The sequence below is a fragment of the Callospermophilus lateralis genome, chromosome 2 (genome assembly GCF_048772815.1).
Source record: "Callospermophilus lateralis isolate mCalLat2 chromosome 2, mCalLat2.hap1, whole genome shotgun sequence".
NCBI lineage: Eukaryota > Metazoa > Chordata > Mammalia > Rodentia > Sciuridae > Callospermophilus > Callospermophilus lateralis.
In genome coordinates, this window is record NC_135306.1 from 163,496,873 (window position 1) to 163,510,877 (window position 14,005).

Sequence of the window (14,005 nt, forward strand, 5' to 3'; positions counted from 1 at the left end):
TTCTTTTATCATTTTGGGACCTGATCCTGGAAGACACCTCTGACCTCCTTTCTTCCAGTTACCTCAGAACTGTGGGTTTTTCTGAGCAAGTTACCCAACCAAGGGGAAGTGCACCAATTCATCCCAAACATGTTCTGCTGCCAGACACAGCTGGACTGGGGCACAGCCACATGAGTCTTTGTTCCCTGGAACTTAGGAATCTGTTCAGTTGGCAACAAAGCTCTTCCTTCCCCAGCTGGTGACATTCTGGAATTTTTTTATACACAAAGGACAATGGTGTCTGAACCCTACTGGCCAGGCCAGGTGAAAGGGGAATCCAGAACCAGATGATCACTCTGGGAAAAGCCCCTGCCAAAGCTGAATTTGGGGTTCTGCAGGCCTTAAGCCTTGCAAACATCATGACAGCTTCCTTTCAGTGTGTAACTGAAAGTAAAAACCCATCCAAACCTCAAAATCAAGCAACATTGACAACGTTCAAATTTTTTGCCTTATGGTGACCATATAATGCTTTCCTTCGAAGTGTTATCAAATTCTTTCTCAAAAAGATGTTTTAGTTTCCCTATGCTCTAATGGTGCTCTACACCCTGTCCAAAGCAACAGAGAGCAGTATGTCATGAATGCAGCAAAGTATGTAGGGCTCAGGCTCTGTTCTGGCTTCCATGTCCAAGGAGGGGGTCTCAATAGCAGGAGAGTGACACTCTGAGAATGACAGAGCTTGGGTTCAAGTGTTGGCTGCATTGTGGCTCCTACTGACCCTGAAGCAGGCCCCAACTCATGATGCAGAGCACTTGACTTGACCCTTCAGGTTGGACATGATATGGAAATCTGGTTCATCCAGGCCAAGTCCAGGTCAGAGCTCCGATTCCAGTGGGGAGGGAATGGACTGAGCTGGAGACCAAAGGTGTGGCTCAGTGGGCTCATCAGTGTCCAGGCTGCACCAGGCACAGCTGGACATTTAGTCCTACCTCCTGGTGTTGCTGAGGCTCTGGGGCAAGATGGCTCCACAATTGTACAGGTAGAGTCTCTAGCAGGTGAGGGAATGGGGGTAGATGGTGTCACCATGTCAAATTCCTCACATGTCCATGAATCCAGCTTTGTTCACTAAATATCTTTGGTTCTTTTTTTTTTTTCCAGAGTGATGAGGTCCTCACTGTCATCAAAGCCAAAGCCCAGTGGCCAGCCTGGCAGCCTCTCAACGTGTAAGTAGCACAGACTCTGGCCCCACCCTGCCCCATACACCCCCATTTTTTGACTTCCTCAAAAAATGCCCTACCTGCCTAAGTTTCCACCAACTCCCAGTAGTCCTTTTTTTTTTTTTTTTTTGGTGGTGCTGGGGATTGAACACAGGGCTTTGTGCATGCAAGGCAAGTACTCTACCAACTGAGCTATACCCCCAGCCCTCAAATTATTAATACATCAAACAAATTGATCTGCTGATGGAGTTGGAGCCCTCATGATCCAGTCATTTCCTAAAAGCTTCATCTATGAACATTAATGCATTGGTAACTAACCCTTTGACACATGAGACTTGGGGACATTCCAGATACAAGCCAAAACACCATCACATACCACTCTAGTCATTGGGGTTACTAACAGCTGTCAAGTGAGCAAGCAGGTGAGGTGTTGCGCATGTGCAGAGTATCACGTGTGCCTCTAACTTCTCAGGAATGTAGGCTGGTCTCTGCTTACCCCAGTGGCCCTCGGAATGCATAGTTATACTCATTCTAAGCAGAGAAACCACGGAAATCCAGACTCACACTAGGTCCTATTCTCTATTCCTTGGAGATTTCATCCACCCCGGAATCTTTGGTGACCAGAGATATGGTGACAATTCCCAAAATTAGCTTCCCCAGATAGATGGTTTGGATGGATGCATGCATGCATGCATGCACATGCATGGATGTGTGGATTGGGGGATGGATGGATGGATAGATGGATGAGAGATGATGGATGAGTGGACGGATGGATGATGGATGATGGGTGGATGATGGATAGATGGATGATGGATGATAGATGATGAATGGATGGATGATGAATAGATGAATGGATGGATGGATGGATGGATGGATGGATGGGTAGGTAGGTGAGTAGATACAGTGATACATCTATCAGTGTCTTGGACACCTCTCCTTGAACTCATCATGTTCAAAATGGAACCCATCACCTTCACACAAACCTGCTCTTCTTCATGTAGGTAAACATCAGAGGTACAGTGAGTCACGAAGTCCTTTTGATTCTACATTTTTATCTCAAAAATCAGTCCTTCCCTGGCCATTCTCCTGCCATAGTTCAAACTACCATTTTTTCCCCCTGGACTATTTCACAACACTTTCCTTCTTTATTATCTACCCTAATCCAACACTATTACTATAGTGATCTTTTTTAAAAAAAAAAAAATTTCTTAGTTGTAGTTGGACACAATACCTTTATTTTATTTATTTATTTATTCATTCATTCATTCATTCATTCATTCATTTTTATGTGGTGCTGAGGATCAAGCACCAGTGCTTTGCACATGCTAGACGAGCACTCTACCACTGAGCAACAACCCAAGCCCCCTACAGTGATCTTTTAAGAATCTAAACCTGTTGATCCTTCCTTTCTTAAAATCTTTCTGTGACCCTTATCCTCCAGGATCACATCCACACTTCTTAGTTAGCTTCACAGGCTAATCATAACATGCTTTAGCCCCAGCCTCCTTTTCCTATGGGATCCTCACTGCACCTCTCTTTGGCCACTCTGTATTCTATGCAGTTCCTTGAATAAGTTTGATTTTCACTCATTCTTTAAAGATGTAAGGTCTGGAAGTTCCTGGTCACCTATCAGAAAATGGTTTGTGAATAATGGCTTGACTAACCCCTCTATGGAGTAGTCTGCATCCACTAACCATTTTTCTGCTCAATGGCAGAAAAAGCAAATGCAAAATGATAGATCGGAAGTAGAAGACATTAAAAGGAAGACTCCCCCCCCCCCCGGGTGGGACTGCAGGAGCAGAGGGAGGAGGAGCACTCACACAGTACCATTGGGAGCAGAGAAGCTGTGCCTGGCACCTGGAACCTACTCACTTAACCATTCAGTGAATTAATGGCTCATCCCCTACTATGCACCCAGCCCTCTATGCAGCTCCCACTCTTTGGACCACCCAGCCAAGAAGGGAGACAATTAACAGAATTCTACCACTTCAAGTCCACACTTTGCATAAATCCAGGTGGCACCATATATACAGGATGTATACAATATGATGTCACCATGGTAGCCAGGTACATTCCAGGGTTATCAGTTTTAAGATGAGGATATGAGCAGCTTTAGAAGCTCAGAGAAGGGGTGGAGAGAAGTCAGCAAAGGCTTTGTGCAGGAGGCCACATGGTCAAGTCTGGAAGGATGCTCCTCACTCTGGTCAGGACCGGCCCAAGTCTGTGTGGCGCTGAAGCAGTTGGCCATGAGTAGCCCAGCTGGCTGCAGGAGGCCTTTTAGCTTGCTGTGATCTCCAAGACTGGCTCTAAATCCTCTCTAAGGAAGTTCACACCAGGGCAATGGAAAAACCTCCCCAGCCCAGGAAATGCCTTTCCCTCCAATGAGAAGCAGGCTCTGCTGCCCTGAGCTCTCCCTGGTGGGTGGGCATTTGCCTGTCTCATCATTGACCCACCAGAAAAAGCAGGGCAAACTCACAACGGCCCTGGCTCCCTTTGCATAACCGACATCAATAAGCAATCAGGCTCCTGAATCCTGCCTGCTCACATCTCTCTTCATCTTCTCCTGGTTCCCAGGCCCCAGGCCACTTGTGAAGAACCCCTCACTGTTGGTCCTCCAAAAAGACAGGGGCACAGGGTAGGTGTGACTTAGAGACATGTGGGCCACATTTTGTGGATGCCAATTTTTATACCACTAAGAAGGTCTTATAGTTTGAGGAACCTGGGTTCAGAAAAATGCCAACTATAAAGCACAGGGCATTCAGGAAGGAAAAAGGAAGAAAGGGAGAGAGAAAATAAAGAAAGAAACCTAGATGTGGTGATGCACGTCTATAATCCCAGCAATCTGGGAGTCTGAGGCAGGATGATTGCAAGTTCAAGGCCAGCCTCAGTCTCAAAAAATAAAAAGGGCTGGGAGTGTGGCTCAGTTGTTAAGCGACCCTAGGTTCAATCCCTGGGGAGGGAGGGAGGGAGGGAGGGAAGGAAGGAAGGAAGGAAGGAAGGAAGGAAGGAAGGAAGGGAGGGAGGGAGGGGAAAGGAGGGAAGGAGGGAAGGAGGAAGGGGAAATCCTTTTATTTTAAGCATCTACTATGCACCCAAGTACCCTGATAGGCACTTACATTTATTATCCTACTTAATCCTCATAGTAGCCCCATGAGGTAGGCCCATTTTACAGATGAAGTAACACAGACTAAGAGTTTCTATGACAGATCCAACAGCATTATCTAGTTCCATCAAAAGTGGAACTAGAATTCCAGCCATATCCAGCTGACTAACTCTGATACCTTTACTATAACAAGGTCCCTTTGATTAAATAATAACTCGTTCCTTTCCTCAGTTTTTAATGAATCAATAAATATCTATCTTCCAACCTGATTAGCACGAAATCAACCATGTGGCCACACTGAATTGTCTGGCTCCAGCCTCAAAACAAAATGGAACAAAATCTTGACTTTCACTGATCCTGTTTCTCATCAAGGATGACTGAGATGTTTCATTCACTCAATAGTTATTGAAAGTCTTGGAAGAAAAGTACTACGCACAGTGCTTAGGGATACTGCAGTGAGCAGAATTCCTCGTGGAGCTCACAGTTTAGTGGGGAGACTTTTACTCAATGATCACACAAATAAATGACTGCGAAGAAAAGCATAAGATACCTCGAGAGTGTGTGAAAGGGACCTGACTCAGCAGGGGCACAGAGCTGGTCAGAGCCCACCAAGATCTAATGAACCAGTAGGAGTTAGGTAGGTATAGAGGCAAAATGAGGGGGGAATATTCTCCAGACAGAATGTCACGTGCAAAGGCCACATATTAAGAAGAAGCAAAGCATATTTAAGTACTAAGAGGCTTTGTGCTGGATCCAGAAATCAAAGAAGAGCTTGAGGCCAAGTCATGCAACACTAATTTTTGATTTTTATATTAAAAGTAATGGAAAATCATTGAAGAGTTTTAAACAGAAGGATGATACAATCAGATTTGCATTTTTAAAAAAGCAATAACAATACTCTGGATCCAATGTGAAAAAGTAGATGAGATGAAACCAGCGGGGAGGCAGGTGCAGAGAGCCCGGAGAGGATTAATCGTGACTTCCACGGTGTGGTGGTGGTGGTGATGGAAATGGAAAGAAACGCAGAAACGTGAGAGATGCGGGTAGGAGGAAATACTGACAGACTGCGGTAATGGGTTAAACAGAGAGGGTGAAAAAGACACAGCGATCCAGATGTGACTGGCCTAAGGAATTTGTGGTGCCATCCATAGGACTAGAAACATTAGGTGAAGTTTGATGGGGGCACCAAGTGATTAGTTCTGACTGAGCTACATTGTTAAGATGTCTTGATATCCAGGTGGAAATATTGAGTACCCAGTTGGCTACATAGCTCTGAATCTCAGGGCAAGAATTCCATGCTGAGAAATAAAATTAGGAGTCATTGAGGAATGGGAGATAATCTATATGAAGGGCACAGATGAGATAGAACTTGAGAATAAGAGTCGAGGGCTTAGGACTGAGTCCCAAAGAGCTCCAGCGTTTCATGCTGTGGAGGACTTGCCTGCAAAGGAAACAGAAAAGGAAGAGCAAAGAGATACAGAGGGAAGTTTGCAACCTTTGCAGCCAAGGGAAGAGTGTTCCAGGAGAGTGTTCGGCTCAGTCCAGTGCAGTGGAGAGATCAAGTAAGACAGGGCTGCAAGATGCTTCTTGGATTTGTCAACATGAAGGTCACTCTTGACCTTATAGAGAAAGCTTTCAGTTGGGGCACACAGAGAGGGAAACAGCACATGGTAGGTGCAGTGTGAACAAAAAGTGAGATCACGGAGTCACCAAGCACTTCCATGAGGTTTGCTATGAAAGACGAGACTGGGCTGTAGCTCCAAGGGGGTGAAAATCAATAGAACTCTGCCCGCCACAAAGATGGGAGAGACTTTCTAAAAAATTGAAAGAAATCTTCTGGAACACATTTCCACACTTCGCTCATCCCTCAGACCCCCTGAGACACCAGTGGGAGAGAATCCATTGATGGCAAACACTCAGATCCCCCCCCCAAACACTCACAACCTCCACACTCAGAGCCACCAGCTTGCTGAGGGAAAGGAATTTTCCTTTGCTTTTCCTATACCCTAGGTTCCCCTTTCCTCTTCCAAATCTCATTAGGAAGTCAAATTAGGAAGCCTCCATGCAGCTAAGTTTTGTTTTGCCCAAACAGCCCTGCCCCTCCTCCCAGAGCCTACTCGATTGAGGTTAATGGGATTCCAGCCTCCCTAGGCCCAGTGGAAAGCCAGGGTGACCTACTTTGCAAGGTCCTGCCCATTGAAACTGACTTGTTTTTCAATGATCTTCATCTTTATCCCCAGCACCACTTCTCAAAGGACAGCCATGAATGAACAAATTAGTTGCTGACTTGTTTAGCTCAATAAATCAAGCTGTAGCTCCGACAGCCCAACCCCAGGTAGAGACAGGAAAGACAGATTCTGAACAAACTGCACATCCTTTACTAGTTCCTCTGGAGCTGAAGTGGAAAATGCCCAGGTTTCCTGCAAATCAATTCTGAATTTCCATCACCCAGTTCCTCCAGTGTGGTCTAAGCGCAAAGAATTATTGGAATTCTTAAAAATATTTATTTCCTTTCTTATAATGAATCTTGGAAAGGACTGCAGTCCCTTAAATTATTCCCAGGAACTCCCCTTAATGAACATTTATTAGTCAATGTCCCTATGTGTGAGGTCAGTGGAGTAGAGACACGTTCACCTTCTCCAGAAATCCAAAGCCACCCTTGCCCAAGAGGCCAGAGACATCTTTCTCTTAAATCCAAACTGGGAGTTGCAGGGCCCACCCTGCCTCCTGCAGCACCAATGTCTCCAGGACAGAAAAGGAAGACACGCCTTGGACTAGAGGAGCAGGTGGTAGATCTGAGTCTGCAGGTGGATCAGGAGTTCCTGATACCTCCTAGTTACAGTTTCTCCAGCGCCTTAGGAATCTCACTCAAACCTCTCTCCACCCACCCAGGACTGAAACAGCCTAGTGAATGACTTGGGCGCCCCCTTGTGTCTGATTGAGTTTCTGCAAGTGTGAAAACGAGGATTGTTTGGAATCTATAAGAAGCAGAACCCAGCCTATGAATGGTTTAGTAAACACTCCTGAGTCTCACTGGTGTATGTAATTTGCAAGGGGAGAATAAATCTCTAGAAGAAGAAAAACTAATTTCTTTTGCAATGTTTTTGGAAGTTTTGTTTGGAAAAATTGCACAAAAAGAAAATCCGCCTTTACCAAGTCCTATTATGTGTCAGTCACAATGAAAAGTGATTTCCTCACAATAAAACCCTGAGATAGGTATGATGGTGTTCCCATTTTGCAGATGTAGTAACTTCAAAGAAAGGTGGGGTAAAGGCTGCTGTATCAGCAAATAATTCAGTGACTAAACCAAGATTCAGATCCAACATCCCTGCCAGTGCCCTGGGGTACTTCCCTGCATACCACACTACCTTCTAAATGTAAAAGGAGGAAATGTTTCTCCGTGTTCTCATTTTTCTGATGTGAATTGTCTGTTTGTAAATCTCCTTCACTGGGGTTGTGGTCTTTTTCTTAGAGATTTGGGTTATATCTGTACAATATTAACAATTTGTTTGTTACACTTAACAGAGACATTTTGCTAACACACCATTTTTTTTTCTATAATTCAGGCACAGGTTGAAAATTCCTTGTCCAAAATGTTTGGGACCAGAGGTATTTGGGATTTTTTTAAGTTTTCAGGTTTTGGAATATTTACATATACATAATGAGGTATCTTGGAAATGGGATCCAAAACTAAACAAAATTCTTTTCTGTTTCAGATACACCTTATGCACATAATCTGAAAGTAATTTTATGCATATTTTTAGTGCACCAGCATTTTGACTGTGACCCAACACATGATGTTGAATGTGGAATTTGTCCATCTGTGGTGTTATGTCAGTGTTCAAAAGTTTCAGATTTTGGAGTATTTCAGATTTCAAACTTTTTGGATTAGGGATATTAAACATGTACTATTGTTTTCATTATAAAGATGTTTTTGGCTAAAGTATAATTCAAGTAGTTAACTTTTTTCTTTGTGATTGCTTTTATAGTCTCAAAATTTAGAAATTTAACATTTCTCTGTTGTTGTTTTTTTTTCCTTGAACAATGGATTTTTTTCTGACTTTGTTGCTTTCTGTTGACTCAGGCTTTATTATTTGGTATATTAGATATGAGACCAATATTTTTTATAATTTAGCCCAACCCCACTTGTACAATCTTTCGTTCCACTCTAACTTGAGTAGCCTATTTTGTATAAGAACTTACCTATAGTTTCTGGAATCTCCATTCTATGCCACTGACTTATATTTCCATTTTACCTTGAATATCAGACCATTCTGATTATCATGCTTTATCATATACTCTGGTGTGTGGTATGACTAGATCAACTCTGTTTTCTAGAAAATGGATTCAAGTTTAATTCCCAGATAGAAAAATGAAACCAAATTAGCAAAAATGTCATATCTTGGAAGACATGGTTTATAAAAAGGCATAAATAAGAACTTTTGTTATGGCTTGAACAAAGAACTCCAGTCCAATCTGGCATTTCCTAAAGAAAACTCACATAGGTTCTTATCCATTCCATTATTTTAAATAGAATTTTATAATAGAAGTAGTAAATACTGTGAAGTGATTTTTAATTAAATTTGAAGGTCAAAGGAAGAACAAGAGCTCTACATTCCTCTCCAAGATTAATTCATTTATTTCAACAAACATTTGAAGAGAACCCACTGCATGTCAACTCCTAAGCTAAGCAGTGGGATATGCTATAACCAAGAAAAAAAGGCCTCTACTCTATTGGGACCTGATAGGGAAAACAGGGAGGTTGGACTGGGGTATAAAGCAGCTCCAGTCCAACCCCAATCAAGGCTCTTGATTGGCAGTTCCTGCAGGACAGGCCAGAACTACATCCTCTAAGTCCCTCTGTGAGCCACATCACAGCTCCCCAGACTACGATCTTTGGAGAAGCCTGGTCTTTAAGGCAGCTGCTGAAACCATTGATCCATATGCCAAAAAATGCACACACAGGGAAAGGACGTTTTTGTCTGGCTAACTACATAGCAGATTACGTCAGTGTAGTACTTCAGCAGTTTGTAAAATCTCCCAGAAAAGCATCTCATTTGGCCCTCATGTAGGTATTGCTAGATGACAACACTGAGACTCAAAGACTGTGGGACTTGCCTGAGATCTAGAGCTAGTAAGGAGAGTAGCTCAAACCATCACATAGCCATTGGTTCAGTGGTCCACTGAGCAGGTACTGGGGTGCAGTTGTGGAATTTAAGGTTCCTGCCTTCAAGAAGCCCCCAATGACCAGACAGTACAGAAGCAATTACAATCATAGGGTCTGGCTACCGAGACCTCACAGCGTGTGGAAATACAGACCAAGGATGCTTACCTCAGCTAGGTGATCAGAAAGGATCCTGGAAGAGGTGACTCATGAGCTGAGACTTGAAGTGCATAAAGAGCACCAGAAGGGATTATTAAAACAGATTGTGGGGACTAATAATAAGTGCTGGAAGGATGTGAGGAAAAGGGAACATGAGACAGTCATGGTGGGATGGCACATTATTATAGCCAGGAAGGAAATCAGTGTGGAGGTTCCTCAAAAGACTAGAAATGGATCCATCATATGACCCAGCTATACTGGTCCTCAGTACCTACCCAAAGGAGTTAAAGTCAGGATACTACAGTGACACATGCATACCCTGTTTATAGCAGCACAAGTCACAATAGCCAAGTTATGGAACCAGCCCAGATGTCCATCAACAGATGAATAGATTTTTTAAATGTGATATATATACACAACGGAGTTTTATTCAGCCATAAAAGAAAGAAATAATGTCATTTGTGGGAAAATGGGTGGAACTTGAGCGCATTCTATTAATTGTGTAAATTTTCCACTGTGACCTCCTGTCAGTGCTCCAAGTGTTAGATTTTGAAGCAGTTCAGATTTTAGATTGTCAGATTAAGGGTGCTCAACCTGCGATAAAAATGACTCAGGTGGCAGGAGCTGGGCAAAGTACTGTGTTCAAGTTGGCTCATTTAACATAATAACCCTTTGGAGCTGACATATGTTGTCCCCATTTTAAAGATTTAGACACTGAGACACAGAAAGGTTTGGGAATTTGCCTAAGGAGGTGCAGCTATATGAAGTGGAGCTAAGATGAACACCCAGGCTCCCCTCCTCCTACGCTTTCTGTGTGGTCCCATCTGGCTGCCAGAACCCGATGACGGGGTCCCACAGGGCCCACCAGATCTGGAGTCATTGCTTTCTGGGGCCAGGTGAGGGCCGCCAGAAGCAGCTGGTACCAACAGAAGGTTTTAAGGCTCCTGAACAGCTGAGGTGGACCAGCTGCCAGCTGGACTAAATATACCAGTTGGTCCCCAGCCAGGGATTCCCCACAGTTAGCAGCCGGGGGGTATAAAAAGTGACACCAACTGACTTCAAGCCTCAGTCTCTGCTACCTGTGTCTCCAAGTTCACTCATTTCTGTTCACTCGCATTGCCTCTCCATAGAACAGGATAATAATTCTAACACCACAAGATTGTCATGAGGGGAAAATAAAATAACAAGGGTCAGCCACAAGTAAATAGGACTCTTCTCCTCCCCAGACTTTTCAGTGGGCAGCCACCATTTATCTCATGAAGCCCAGTCCCTACTGGAACCTCCTCTTAGTAACCCAGGGGTGATGGAGGTTGAAGAGCTGCCCTTGTGGCTGTAGAGCTGAGAGGTCATTTTCTGCAGCTGGAAGTCATCAGCCAAAGGAGAATGGTTCTGTAGCTGGACCCCTGCTTCCAATGGGAGAAAATGGCCAGGGAATCAGGTGTGAGTCGTTGGGTGTGTCCTGCTGCCAAACATGGCCTTGCCGTGGAAGGCCTCTTAAAGGGAATGGAGGCAGCAGACATGGGGACCCCTGCAATGGCCCAGTGGAGATCTCAGAATGACACATTAAAGCTAGATAGAGTAACCACATGGGGCTCACTCACTTCGTGTTTCTCCAAGAAGTGGGCTCAGAAGATAGAAGAGCATAACCCAGTAATGGCCAGAGAATCTGCCTCCTCTGTCCCTTGTGCCCTCGAGTCATGTCCCAACCACATGTCCCCCAGAGTATGCACCCTTTATCCCCTAATATACAGCCCTCTGTATTTGGTTTCCAGGAGAGCAGCACCGTCAGCTGAATTTTCAGTAGACAGGACACGCCACTTAATGTCCTTCCTGACCATGATGGGCCCTAGTCCCGACTGGAACGTGGGCTTATCTGCAGAGGATCTGTGCACCAAGGAATGCGGCTGGGTCCAGAAAGTGGTGCAAGATCTGATTCCCTGGGACGCCGGCACTGACAGCGGGGTGACTTATGAGGTAGGTGTGCCCGAGAGGTGAATGGCAGGCTTCCTAAGCACTTCCTTGGGCTCACCCCTGTTTGGGTGTCCTGGATCCGGGGGTGAGTCTGACCCTGCTGTTCTAGAAGAACTTAGTCTGGAAGGAGAGGTCAACATGGTCTCATCATCACATACACAATGATTCAGGCTCTGGGCAGGATCCTTGCAGTGACCAGAGCACAGAAAGGGAATCTGCTAATGAGCAGATCACAGGTAAGCATGCCAAGGACAGGGCAGAGACACACAGACAGAAGGAAGTTGTGTTTGCATAAGATTGGGCCAGATTTTAAAGTGTGAGGAGTTTATTCTTTCCTGGTTGTCACATATTTCCTAGACATGGTCAACATACCAAACTGCACTGAAATCTGAAGCCATCACAAAACCATTGGGAGAACAATCTAGAACAGGCATCAGCACAATATGGTTTTGAGATAATCTACCCTGTACCCTGATTTGTAAATAGTTTTCAAAGCCAGCTACACATCCAATTACATATTGTCTTTCTCACTAAAAGGGCTGATCAGAGTAGTTGTGACAGACAATGTGACTCACAAAGCCTAAAATATTTACCATCTGACCTGTTATTTAAAAAAAAAAAAAAAAAAAAATTGCTGCCTGGTCCAGTAGAAGAGTTTGGGATTCAAGCCAAACTGGCTTAGCCATTTCTGAGCTAGGATGACTTCTCTGGAACTTGGTTTGTATATCTGGCACAATCCTATTTTGTGTGTGTGTGTGTGTGTGTGATGTTGGAGTTTGAATCCAGGGCCTCATGCATGCTAAGCAAGTGCTTCACCATTCCCGTGGAAGAATTTTGAAGTACAGATCTACAAATTTCCAAGCCCAGTAGATGGCATGAATGGAATTCCATACCTACTGTTATACTTGTTAAATTCCTATCAGAGTTTTTGTTCTGTTCCATATAAATAATTTGCTTTGTGGTTTTCATGTTTTATTTCCCCTTTCTGTATCTGTGTTTTTTTCTACAGTCACCAAACAAACCCACAATTCCACAGGAGAAAATCCGGCCCCTGACCAGTCTGGACCATCCTCAGAGTCCTTTCTATGACCCAGAGGGAGGGTCCATCACTCAAGTAGCCAGAGTTGTTATTGAGAGAATCGCTCGGAAGGTAATGGGTTTGAGCCCACCAGCATAGCCAAGGAAACCCAACACCTTTCTGCTCTAGAATTGTGGGGGTGCCTGGAACTCCTGAGCTTTCAAGTGTTTCAGTATGCAGATTATTTAATAAGATGTAAATGAGCAGTGTCTAGTGCCCAAATGAATGATTTGATCCAGGTAGATAGGTTTCATCATGATTCCCACAGTTGATTACTCATGTCTGCCCTGGTCAGAATTCTTCCTTTGCCAACTCTGCTTTTGTGTACTTCTTTTTCAGTCAAGTTATAAAATTTGACCTAGAACTCTACCATGGATAGAACTGGTACAGAGTGGGCATTCAATTTTATGTCCTCCTTCTTCTATCCCCTGCACATTCCCTTCTTTCTCTAATGTGAGCGCTCCAAATAAAATTCCTTTTGCAGGGGGAACAATGCAATATTGTGCCTGATAATGTTGACGATATTGTAGCAGACCTGGCTCCAGAAGAGAAAGATGAAGGTACGTTATTCTCCTATGTTGTAAATAGCAGTACAAATGGCATGTGCCATTGGGAAAGCAACTTGCTAACATGGTTTAAGAACTATAAACACAGAGAAGCAAGGCGAAGTATGCCTGCAATCCCAGCAACTCAGGAAGCTGAGGCACGAAAATTGCAAGTTCCATATCAGCCTGGGTAACTTAGTAAGACCCTGAATCAAAAACAAAAAATTAAATAAAAAGGTCTAAGATGATAGCTCAGTGGTAGAGTACCCTGGGTTCAATCCCCAGTACCATAAAAAATAAAAACACAGCCACATCCTTTGACCTGGTTATCCCATCTCTGAGGATTTCTCCTTAAGAAATAATCAGGGGCTGGGGTGTAGCTCAGTGACAGAGTGCATGCTTAGCCCACACCAGGCCCAGGGTTCCATCCCCAGCACCCCTCTCCACAAAAAAAAAAAAAAAAAAAGCAAAAAGCAAGGTTAAAATTAGCCACCAATTATAAGGTGATTTGTGAAGGTATAACATTGAAATATGTCTTCAATGGTATCACTCCTTTAAAATGACCACAAAAATGGAATTTGAATATTCAGATCACTTTATGCTTGAGTCTTGCACTGGCCTAGGAGGTAGACATGGGTACATCTACTCCTCAGCAAGGAAAAAGGCCCAGGTCCCATAGTCAGGAGGGAGTAGCAGAGCCAATCTTTGAACCTAGGTTTTCTCATGGAATCTAGAGCCAAACAATCTAGACTTTCATTTGTCTTCTGACCTTGGGCAAGAGGCTCACCTTTC

General features: G+C 44.0%; 1 protein-coding gene across 1 annotated transcript in view; it reads left to right on the forward strand.

Moving 5' to 3' along the window:
- The window catches only part of Spon1 (spondin 1), a 261,030-nt gene that overhangs the window by 236,089 nt on the left and 10,936 nt on the right, over positions 1–14,005 (forward strand). Inside the window, exons 7-10 of the mRNA XM_076844222.2 lie at positions 1,135–1,199; positions 11,392–11,593; positions 12,600–12,740; positions 13,153–13,228. Of these exons, the coding sequence (XP_076700337.1) occupies positions 1,135–1,199; positions 11,392–11,593; positions 12,600–12,740; positions 13,153–13,228 (484 nt within the window). The remainder of the gene's footprint in view (positions 1–1,134; positions 1,200–11,391; positions 11,594–12,599; positions 12,741–13,152; positions 13,229–14,005) is intronic.